The sequence below is a fragment of the Bicyclus anynana genome, chromosome 7, assembly GCF_947172395.1.
Source record: "Bicyclus anynana chromosome 7, ilBicAnyn1.1, whole genome shotgun sequence".
Lineage (NCBI taxonomy): Eukaryota > Metazoa > Arthropoda > Insecta > Lepidoptera > Nymphalidae > Bicyclus > Bicyclus anynana.
Genome location: NC_069089.1, coordinates 10,252,624 through 10,265,175, shown reverse-complemented (window position 1 = coordinate 10,265,175; position 12,552 = coordinate 10,252,624). Strand labels below are relative to the sequence as shown.

General features: G+C 35.3%; 1 protein-coding gene across 1 annotated transcript; it reads left to right on the top strand.

Moving 5' to 3' along the window:
- Nucleotides 1-728: 728 nt before the first annotated feature.
- On the top strand, nucleotides 729-10,633 carry LOC112048045 (zinc finger protein 43). The gene is made up of 9 exons (XM_052882525.1): nucleotides 729-1,062; nucleotides 2,254-2,345; nucleotides 3,374-3,638; nucleotides 5,370-5,604; nucleotides 5,901-6,152; nucleotides 6,737-6,884; nucleotides 7,636-7,702; nucleotides 8,384-8,527; nucleotides 9,263-10,633. Exons 1-9 carry the CDS (start codon nucleotides 928-930, stop codon nucleotides 9,497-9,499), a joined length of 1,575 nt encoding a protein of 524 aa, XP_052738485.1. The 5' UTR covers nucleotides 729-927; the 3' UTR covers nucleotides 9,500-10,633.
- Nucleotides 10,634-12,552: the final 1,919 nt, after the last annotated feature.

Sequence of the window (12,552 nt, the reverse complement as noted above, 5' to 3'; positions counted from 1 at the left end):
AATAATATCGGGTACGTTCCACTTGGTGATTCAAAGTACTCCAGCAACCGTCAACATGACGACTGTAGTTGTTTTAGACTGGGCGAAAACGTCACTGACCTCATTATCTCATTGTTTTGGCTTAAACGACCCATCTAAATCTGAGTTGGCACGGTCATGGACATTGTGGATTTTCGCTATTCGGTGACATGACGCATGACTATTTTTGCAGACCTTAAGTTCGGCTGACAAAACGATTCAAATGGTTCAGTTTAATGTAATAAGCTTTACACTAGAACCTCTTGAGGTTCAATTATATTCTATACAAAACGCTTTAGACCTAACGTAAGTTTCATTTAGTCCAGCCTAATCTAAAACTTAGGCATATAAATAAACAGGATTTTATAAGTGAAGTTATTTGAGGCCATATTTTCGAAATTTTATGATAAAAAACTTTCTGTTTAGCGTTTTTAACTTCAAATTAATAATAAAAATATATATTAATAATAAATCTATTAAAATATATAATATTATAACCAATTTTAAAGTTTGCATTTTTGCTTACAAAACGCGCTACTCCTTTCATTAAAACGCCACAAACAATAAGTAAATATTAGAATACACATTGGAACCAGCTATAGCGCCATCTACATTTAGCTTTCACCGGCCAACCACCAACCACTTCACTAGTTAAGCTCATGTTCTGTCTCTGTACTGAATTTTTTAGTCTGTGAATCTGCATAACTGTCAAAATTATGTCAAAATGGCTTCGATTTTCGATTCGTAGAGTTGGACTAAAATTTTAGTGGTGTCCATTGTCGAAAACTATAATTTGTCGTGGATTGTAACCGGCATCAAAGATATTTATATTCTCCGTGTCCGACTGTTACGGATTTTGTTTATCAATTATCATATATCCATTAAAGTTAATGTTTTTTGATTTAAAAAATGGTAGAACCTGGCAGAGTTAACATGTCAACTTGTCGGATATGTTTGTCGAACAAGAGACCACTGTGCCCCCTTTTCAGATACGAATTATCTGGAAACTATGCAGAAATGCTTACTGCAATTGCAAACGTTAAGGTGAGCAACATTGTTTAATGTAAATACTAGTTTAAAATATCAATGTTACTAGCTTTGTGCTGAAATATTAGACAATAAACTATATTTTTTGCTGACAAATAACTGAACCGATTTTAACGAAATTTTCGTAAATAGGTGAAAACTAAAAGTTTTAGGTAAATTGTTTTGTACATTAATTCATTAATACACTAGTATTAATTAGTATTAGTAATGAAAATTACAAGTTTTTTAGATTTATCTTTTATAAGCTTATCCTAGTAACATGAAGTTATGGTATCTCAACACAGTAACTGCTCCTGTGACTCTGTATTTTGACTTGAATACCAAGTTAATAAATGGAAAACTATTCAATGAAATGTCTCTAGAGATTTTTGTTGTTACATAGAAAGATAAATATTATTGTACCACAGTAGCAGTGACTGCCTTTTTAGAGCAGTCTCTGTAAGTATGTGATTTTTCAGAATGATGTCCTGAGCTCAATAATTGTTGGGCTATGGGACATTTATCATTTCTTTGTTTTAGAAATTCTCAGCACTGAGTTGGGAAGTTGGTCGTATTAAACGCTAATGCTCAGAGAGCATGTTAAGTTGTAGATTCCAGTCACTTTATAGATAGCAATAATTACAAAACCAGACATTATCACCTTTAACCCGCCAACCTGTATTGGAGCAGTGTGGTGAGACACTAGAAAGACTAGAAAGCTCTGTATCCCCTCTCATAAGGAGTTAAGTCTGGCCCTGTAATGGTGTATTAAAATGTGCTAATGATATGACAGTAGTAGACTAGACACTAGGACACTAGGACATCACCCCATGCACATTTCCACCAACCCAAGGTCACCTCACAGGTCTTGATTTTGTTGTATCACCTGTGCTGTAGGAGTGCAGGGCAGGGCATCGCCCTGTGCACATTTTCACCCACCCAAAGTTATCTCAAGGGTCCTGCAGCTTATTATGGAGACTTCATAAAGATTGTATCTAACTATTGTAGTAAATATTGTTTTGGTTCAGATCCTAGATTTATTTTACTCTAATTAAAATATTAGTGCTGTTTGGGAGAAAAAGTGAGCTTAGGAAATACCTACAACAGACACTGGAATAAAGAAGAAGAAATCCTTACATCACCATATTTTCTTGTTCCAAAACAACATACTGTAATATGTACTGATTTATGTATTTGTGCATAATGCAGGTTGCGTCAAACGATGGTCTACCAGAAAAGATTTGCAACAAATGTTGTACATCATTAGAAAAGGCCTATCTTCTCAAAACTGTTGCAGAAAGGTAAGTAATAATCTAAAATAATCTGGTTAATGCTGAAAAGGAAAAGGTATCAAATTTCTCGGACCTGACTCACAAGATTACAGCCAAATGCAATGCTGAGTCAACTATTATTGTTCCGATAGTTGTTTCAGTCAGTGGTCTAATAGTGAAAAACTTCGACCAACACCTTAAGAAGCTTTCGCTTAACTGTTGGATCAAGAGTCAGGTATAGAAGGCAGTGATTCTTGAGATGGCACGTATTGTGAGGAGGTTCCACACTCTGACCACCGGTTGCTTGGGCACTCAAATGTATTTTGCCAATGGAGAAAAGTACGTTAGGTGTAAGACTAACTGACAGAATCACCTCAATTGACATAAAACACAGGACAAAGCTTACTGATGTTCTCAAAGAATCAACCACTTGAAATGGCGTTTTACACTGCAAGACCGACCTAATGGAGCAAGCAGGTAACACTCTGGTACCCAAGAGATGGTACCAGACAAAGTGGACGTTCTACAAGCAGGTGGGAAGACGATATCCGCCTAACCCTGGGGCCTCGCTGGACCAGAATTGTGGCCGACAGGGTGCAGTGGAAGCAGTTGGAGGAGGCCTATGTCAGGAGAAACCACAAACAGCAGAACATATTATAAACAGATAATCAGATCAAACTAAATGCTGTTTGAAAAAAAGGCTATTTATTTATTTAGTATTTTACCATGTAGGTTGAAGTGAGAGGTAAAATATAGTATTTTGATGAGTACTGTTTACCAACAAACAAATTAAAAATGAGGGTATAAATCACTAGTCATTTCACACCTCATAATAATTATAATCAATTTGTTCTTAAAATAATGAAAATAAATTTGATTTGAGGCTTAGAACAATTAGTTACGTTTAATATATTTTATATAACATTATATAAACAAATCATACATAATTTAAAATAAATAAATTATGAAATGACATACGTTTTCTACGTTCATTTCTATTTTATTTGTTGGTAAACAGTATTCATCAAGAAAGGCTGTATGTTTAAAATATGTTGCAGATCAGATCGTGAGCTTAGAAAACTACGTGTGCGAGCTAGCAAAAATGTGGCAACTAAAAAGATTGCCTTTGATTCATTCACTGATATAAAAAGTGAAATAGGACCGCTGGTTATAAAAAATGAACCAAAATGGGAAATGGAAATAGATACGTCCAGACAGACAAACATTGAAACTGTGGAAGCTAAAGACATAGTCATTGCTGACACTGTTATAAGAAAGGTAGAAACAAATGAATCAAAAAGCAATAACAATTTAGATACTGATGTGAGTATATTTACATATAATTGTTTGGATAGTTAAGTTACACTATAATAAAAATGTAGGCCCAAAGGATTAGCTTGCTACACAGGTAATTGTGCAGAATGTTGAATATTCTGCCCATGGGTGAACAATAAAATGGTGTATTTTATAATTTAAAAATAATAAAATAATAATATGATGGTGTATATTTTTTATAAATATTTTCTTTAATTATTACTATTTTGTCTTGTGAAATTAATAATTTATATTAATAAATTATGGGGTTTAGATTAATGTGTACCTATGTGATAGCTAAAACACAGAACAACAACAAAAAAAATACTCTTTTTATTTGTAATAACTTGGTGAGGACAGCTCTACTTCATCTGCAGGGCTAGCACGGGCAAGGGAGAAATTAATCCACGGGGAGAGGATAAAACGTTTATCCCCCACACTCGTTTTATCCACTCACCGCGCATGGGCACGTCGGTGGATATAATATCCCCGGTGGATAAACGGAGGGAAAGACTTGTCAACCCATTTGTATATATCTTATAAATTGGCATTAGGTATATTAATAGTCCGAAATAAACGTAAATTTGATAATATTTGGTTTTTTTGTGCATATTATTTATCTGTTTTCTGTTGGCATTGTTTTGTTTGGTGATTGTTTTTTGCGGTGGTTTGTAGTAGGTATCTATAGTATCTATCATACTAGCGGACCCGGTCAAGCTTCGTTTTGACATAAGTGCACTTGTTCTCTATCCCTACTCTACCCTTCTTTACCTCTACCCCTGCCCTACCCCTACCCTACCCCTGCCCTACCCTACCCTACCCTACCCCTGCCCTACCCTACCCCTACCCTACCCCACCCCTACCCCAACCCTACCCACCCCCTACCCCACCCCTACACCACCCCTACCCCACCCCTACCCTACCCCACCCCTACCCCACCCCACCCCTACCCCACCCCTACCCCACCCCTACCCTACCGCTACCCTACCCCTACCCTACCCCTACCCTACCCCATATTGCGAAGCAATTGTTAAAGACCAAAACATGCGGGACATAATTGTTTTTTTAAGTAAAGTTTTATCCCCACATCTACTTCACAGGGATAAATTTATCGCGTTTAAATGTCAAAAGTCCCAAAGTATATCATTTTATCCACTCCATATGCCATAGTCGAGGAAAAGATCTCCACGCGTAATGTCAATCGGGGATTAATTTGTCTTTCCCTTGTGGCCATGCTATGACGGGTGGATTTATATCCTTAGTCAGTGGATATAATGGGTGGATAAAAATTTTATCCCTTGCCCATGCTAGCCCGGCTGGACACATATTAGATATTGTTAGTGACATACAGCGCCGGCCCGAAGTAAATTTTAAAATGGAGCGAGTTCCAATTATGGCGCCTCTCCTGTTTGCTCCTAATAATATGCAGATACCTATACCAAATTATGAGTGTAAAGTAAGAATGGAACCCGAGGATCTTGATCATACTTTGGGGTGACCAATTGAAAATCAGGCGCAGTACCGTCTACGATTGAGTAGAATTATCATTTAGGCGCTCTCTAGGATTTGGAGCGACTGCTCCGTTCGCCGTATGGACGGGCCGGCCCTGCTTGCATTATATGTAGCTAGGCGCTGACAGAGGATTTTGACAAGTGCCCCTACTTCTTGATAGAGTCAGTATTCAAATTGGATCTTAAGGTTATACATCTGTATTTAATAGACACATTTATTTTATTTCAGAATGACTTTTTTGATGACGATGTATATTTTGATGACGATGATGATGATTATGTGCCACCAACAGAGAAACTTAAAACCAAGTTCAAGAAACCAAAATTGTCTGAGATTAAGGTTTTCAAGGGCAAGAAACCAATTGTAAGAAAAGTGAAAGTTATAAAACAATACAAGCAAGAACCATATGATGAACCTAGCGCTATTGTTATTGATGACAAAAAATCAACCACTATAACATGTTGTGAGTTTTTGTAAATATTTGTGTTTTTTTATTGTTTGTGTGTGTTGTTCAATAATGATTTAAATATATTTTGTACCTTACTAGCATGTTATCAACCAAAAAATGACATACTGCAGTCATTCATATCATTATCATTCATTTTTATGGCCCTCTATCTTTATATGAGAGGCGGTTGAGGAGCTTTACATAATAAGGATTAATAGTATGCAAAAGCCCAACTTGAAATTTCAGTTCTATTATATGGCACTTCCTAATTAGCACTTTTTATATAAGTTTTAACGTTATACTCAACCTAGATCCAATAATGAAAAACGGTGCAAAAGGCCCAGCGATCCTGCTGAGAAGACCAAAAGATGCAACAATATTAAAAGTCCATCCAAATTACAAAAACCGGGGTGCATCAAAATCTGAATACAGAGGAATCAAACGTGAGAACATAAGAAGAGTGAAAACCTCAAAACCTATAACAAAGGAAAGAGAAAAGCTTGTCTGTCCTGTGTGTGGTATATTGACATATACTCTTGGAAACCATATAGCTACTCATGAAGGTACTTGTTTTTCCTGATCTTTGATTTAAGAATTTTTAAAATTCAACCCCAAAATGGGGTTTGGGATTTATGACGTTTAAACAGGGGTTGAAAAATATACAATAATATACCGAAAATAACACGTTAAATTGTAATCAGTATGTTCAGTTCACAATATATCGACAGATTACAATATCGCGTATAGAGACGATAACTAACGTATTTTATAATTGACGTATACATGACTATTCTGACAGAGTGTGAAATGTAAAGGGGATAAATAATTCAATCCCAGAGGGTTAAAACAAAATCTTTTCTTTTCTTTTATTTTTTTCTCCATTTCTCCTTTTTTCTTGCGTTTTCTTTCTCTGTTCTCTCTTAATTTCCTGCCTTTTCTTTTCTTGCCTTTACTTTCTCTCTGTTCTTTTTTCAAGTTATCTTCGCGGTTATAGGTACATTGATTAATTATCATTAAAATGTAATGATAAATAAATGGGGATGAAAGCTTGGACTAATTATTATTAGCAGGCGAAGTCGGCAGTTGTCCATTAGTCAGTTATAATTACTATTTATGACCAATGACCATAAATACATATTTATTACAGAAAAGAAGAAATACACCTGTACTGAATGCCCAAGATCATTTGTACAAAAAAGTAATTTGCTGATTCACATGAAGCAACATTCAGGAATCAAAGATCATATTTGTGAAATCTGTGGTGCAGGATTTTATACACAGAAGTCTTTAGTTAGGTAGGTAATTAAAGTTTAATTGTTGTAATATTATGTAAAATATTTTTATAACACATTTGCTCTTAAAGTATTTCTTATTTCACCAATTTCAAGATCGTAATGTAACTAATTATGCACATGTGCCATAATCTAATCAAACAGTAGGTACTTTTATGTCTTGTATGTAAGTCAACATTTCAACGTTTTATGAACTTTGTGTGATCTGTAACAGAAACACAACAATATTAATTTACTCTATTGATTTTTTTCTGTTTTTGGTGCATATGTCAAAAAAAAAACGCATGCACTTCGCTATCTGTGTCACTTATATCATAATGTACTATTTGAACCGGAAATACAGCCTTCTTTACTTCCGGTTCGGCGCTCTTGACCGATTTGTTTTCACGAGATGAGAGGTGTGAACATGCAACCAGTGGTCTAACTTGCACCAGGGAAGTGAAATAGAGAAAACTACAACAGTGCAACCGGAAATAAAGCTATCTCTTTCATTGCGTTGGTACGAAATAGATGGTACTGGGAAGGTCTCGCATGTTAGCGCCAATGATCTGTATAAGTATTGTAAGATACTCGCTTCAATAGGTATATTTTCCTTACCTTCCTAAACATACATCATATCTTAACATAGAACTTTGCTGTGAGTCTAATTTCTGTAGGCTGAATTTTTTATTAAAAAGATAAGTTAACTACTGTGATTGAAAATCTATTCCATTTTCTTTTTCTATAAAATAAGAAAATATTTTTTGCATTGCAGGCATAACCTCATCCACAAAGGAGAGCGTCCGTATCAGTGCAACTTATGTTCGAAGAAATTTATTGCAGTAAGTAAATTTAGTATTACTGTCTATTCCCACCATCGTATTAAGCAGTCCTATGGCCATCTGTTTGACTGGATCATTCATTATTAAACATAGGGCAACAATATACAGTAAAACCCGTTTAATACAATGGGATTCGCAGGGACCGAACTTAAAATGCGTCTTAGACGGGAAAGCGTACGGGATATGGATATGGGATAGTGAAAAATATAACGACTAATGTACACATACATAGTTATAAAAATAAGTGTATTTGGTGTAAAGACTACATAATTATTTAGGGCTACTTAAATCACTCATTCTGGTATGACAAAAAGATTTTTTTATGCATTAGCAATTATGAAATTTTCAATTAAATTTAACTTTTGCAGTGTATCTTCAAAATTTTCAGTTTAGAATCGCATCATGTCAAGGGACGTTTGCTGTCAGGGTCTTTCAGTTCTTTAAGATATAATGTATTAGTCTAACCTTGTTTAAGGACCTTAATGATGTCCTGATCTGTCTGTTATAATTCATTTGTCGCATTAGGAATTACACGCGTGTGTCTTGTAGGCGTATTAAACGGGATAACGAATCGTATTAAGCGTTAGGAAATGTATGAAAACATGTCTCAAGTTGTAGGGACTGGCGTAAAATGACGTAACATGTCTTAAGCTGGTTCTACTGTAATTATAACACTTTCAGCGGTGTGATCTGAACCGCCACCTGCGCATCCACGCCGGCTACAAGCCGTACAAGTGCGCCACCTGCGCGATGTCCTTCAACGCGAAGCACCAGCTGCAGAACCACGAGCGGATGCACACCGGAGAGCGACCCTACACTTGTGAAGTTAGTTCCTACTGCTGTTTGTATACATAGATAGACAGAGCTGCACAGACAGATACAGATAGAGAGAGATTGGGACGAATTCGACTGAAATGTGAACGCATGCGCTAAAATTCTCGAAAAATTTCCAAACATTTTTGATTATTTCTTGCACGAGGAGGCGAACTTGGCGCTTCCGTTTTTGTCCTTCCCAGGCAATTTAATTTAAACCTAAAAGTACCTATCTAATCTCCGGCAACGAAATGCTATTTCTATGTGATAATATGAAATAATATGTTCCAAGGTTATTGTAAAAAAATATATTTAAATTCGCGTTACTCTGAAACTCTTGAATATCATAGCTAAAAATTTTTTTTTATGAAGAATAAAGCATCTTAGTCAGGGATCCGTAAAACATTTCTTACAACTGATTACTATCAAGTTAATTTTTCGTAAGTAGCTTCATCTCGATGAGACATTCAACTTTTTTATTTACGAAAATTCTTGATTCTGGTACTTAACTGAGTTACCAGGAAATGAAAAATTCTCAGCGTCGGAACGAGATAATGTACCACACAATTGACATTGCGGCTGTTAAGTTGTATAAGTATTAATTATTAAGAAACAGTAAAAAAACAGCTGGTTAGTAACAACTTTTAATAACCTCGTTATTGATACAAGTTGGGAAGAGGGTAGTTTAACAAAAGTTATTTTATAATTTATATTTGTTATTTTCTTAAAAAAAAAAAATAATTTCAGGTGTGCAGCGTAGCCTTCAGTTACAAAGTGAACCTTAACAACCACGTATTTAAAGTGCACGGCATCAACTTGAAGTTCAAATCGATACACACAGTGACGGAGGACATCCTGCGCAAGGAGTTGGGCCTGATGACGGAGGCCGGGGAGGCCATCGCCCACATCATGCCGCAGCTGAGCGACGTGCCCACGCCCGGCGCTCACGAGACCGTGCACCACACCACGGACTATAACTCTTGAATCATCACTATCGGCCTAGAAAACTTTTTCATTCATATTAAGAGCCTCAATAGCTCAAACTCATCACCGAGGAGTGGTGGTTAAATCCCCGCCCCGTTGGTCTATTGTCGTACCCACTCCTAATAGTCTTTACTGACTAGTTGGAGGAAAAGGATAATATTGGTCATATTTAAAAAAAAAATTACAAGTCCATTCAAGATTGCATCATCACTGAGATTTGAGATTGAGATCGGCTTGTAAAAAAAAATTTACACGTTAAAACCAATGACCAGTTTGTCCAGTTGTTAGCTATGTGGTTCTGGGTCTGATGGAAACTTCACCTACATTTTTTTTTATTCTTTACAAGTAAGAACTTGACTATAATCTCACCGGTAATAGTAGGGGAGCCCGGGATGCTAAATTTGCAGTTACTACAGCGTCATTGGAATCAATTAGATTTGAGAGATTAGATGATCGAAAGAATGAATGGTTATATATTTTGTTTGCTTTCAGCGGTGGGGAATAAAACTACAGATTTTAAAGACAATTGGCTAAATGAAATCTCTAGAAAACATGAGCAATTATTCAGGAGATTATTTCATTCAAAATAAGTAAAAAATTAACCGCGTTAGGGCTGGATAACAAGAATGTAAGAGTTTTATTTTGTAACTTTGTGACCCTTCCATTCCATTACGTTACACTCAAATCGGCAGTTTTTCGAAATGCACACCTTTAAGCTATCAACTTAAACGTACCCACCAATATTAAGGGCTCATACTTGGTGGAGGTACTGAACAGCGTGCAAGGTATAGTCCCTTATGTTTATCTGCCGCGCTCGAGTAACTGCAAATTCCCCTCTTTGGCTCCTATACTATAAGATGTATAATTTACTCTTTTCAGTTGTATTACATTTAGTTGCTATTTTTGTTTTGTTTTTAAATTTTCTGTGCCTAGTGTGTATTATAAACGTTACTTCGAATACCTGTTTTGTTTTAAAAAAAACAAAAATTAGCTTATGATTTGGTATTGAATGTCTATGTTGTTGTAAAATATGCTTGGATTTGTTTTGTGCAGTGAAGTGCATAATTATTATCTTGTTTTATCAATAAGTTGTAAATACTTAGTCTTCAAAGTTAAATAAATGATTTTATTTAATTTTTTGTTTATTTTATCTAGTTTGATAAGATCTACAAGATTTGCCCTTGATATTGTGAGTTTATATATTTTTTATTGACGTAAAAGTATAATGATTTTTTTTATTTTTTTATTTTTATAACAACTTTATTGCACAAAACAGAAAATAACAATAGAACACATACATTTTTGGGCAAAAGGCGACCTTATCACTAATAGTGATCTCTTCCAGGCAACCTAATCATAAATAATCTAAACATCCTGTCATATGGGAAATGGCAATACAATAAATTATAAGTAATATTCACTAAATAATAATAACTAATATAATAAATAAATAAAAACACTATAACTAAATATTTCCATATTATAAAAATATATACTTTGTACAATTGTACACAATAATGATAAAAACAGCAAAACATGAAATATACATAACATACACCTACATCTACATAGATACATACATACATACATACAATATACATACATACAAACATACATACATACATACATATATACATACATACATACATACATACATACATACATACATACATACCTACATACATATAATAAACACATATATATTACAATGATAGATAGTGTTTCCTTACACGATTTTTAAAAATAGTCAGGGATTTTGACCGTCTAATATGATCTGGGAGTGCATTCCAAAGTGTAGCTGCTTTTATAGTAAAAGACTCTGAATATGTTCGAGTGTTACACCTAATCTTACCTAAAACGTTTTGCCTACAAGATCGTAGTGTGTTCCTAGAAGTGCGAGGGCCCAGGAAGTTAAAACGCTCTTTTAAGTAGGATGGTGTCCAGTAATGAAAAAGGATAGCGTAAAGAAGAGAAAGAATATGTAGATTACGCCGAAGCCTTATAGGTAACCACTTGAGCTTCCTACGGTATTCTGTAATATGATCAAATTTCCTGAGACCAAATATGTATCTTATTGCCAAGTTTTGCAAGCGTTCGAGTTTATTTAGAAGGTCCTCAGTCAAATCCAGATAACAAACATCGGCGTAATCTATGATAGGAAGGAGGAGAGCATTGGCCAATAAAGTTTTAGTCTTAACAGGTAAGAAATTTTTCCATCTTCTTAAGGATCCAACAGCTTGAAAAATCTTTTTACTAATTTGTGCAACTTGTGGTCTCCAGGAAAGATTGTTGTCCATGATAATACCAAGATTCTTTACTGTTTCACTATAAGGCAATACTGATCCATCAAAAATAACTGGTGGTAAAGTCGAAAAATTAATCTTGGAAAGTTGTCTGGAATTACCTAATATAATTACTTGAGACTTCTCAGTATTAACTGACAGCCCATACGCTACACTCCAATCATAGACTGCATTAAGATCATTATTGATATGGTTAATAACCTCAGCAATGCTTTCCACAGACGTCAGTGCATAAACTTGGAAATCATCTGCATAAAGATGATATTGCAAAGAAAGATGTTCAGTGAGAGTATTTATAAAGATGGAAAAAAGAAGAGGAGATAGCACACCACCCTGAGGAACCCCAGCACTAATGGAACAGAAAGAGGATTGTTTCTCTTTTACACGGATGCACTGTGTGCGACCGTTTAAATAGGTGTGGAACCATCTAAGTACAGGAGAAGAAATGTTAATAGATTCAAGAATAGCCAAAAGAATTTCAAAATCAACATTATTAAAAGCGTTAGAAAAATCAAGCAACGTTAAAATAGTTACTTGCTGTTTATCAATTCCATTACGCGCATCATCACAGACCTTCGTTAGAGCCGTCACAGTACTGTGCCCACGACGAAAACCAGACTGGAAAGGGTTAAGGATATTATTTTTAGTTAGAAAACTTAGGAGTTGAGAATGAACTATGCGTTCAAGGACTTTAGATAGGAAGGGAAGGATGGAGATTGGACGAAAATGGGAAAACGTAGTTGGATTAGA

Excerpts from the sequence above, each read along its gene's own strand:
- LOC112048045 (XM_052882525.1), top strand. The coding sequence starts at position 928 with ATGGTAGAACCTGGCAGAGTTAACATGTCAACTTGTCGGATATGTTTG. Across the intron at positions 1,063-2,253 it reads CTGCAATTGCAAACGTTAAG|GTTGCGTCAAACGATGGTCT; the intron begins GTGAGCAACATT and ends TGCATAATGCAG. Across the intron at positions 5,605-5,900 it reads ATCAACCACTATAACATGTT|ATCCAATAATGAAAAACGGT; the intron begins GTGAGTTTTTGT and ends TACTCAACCTAG.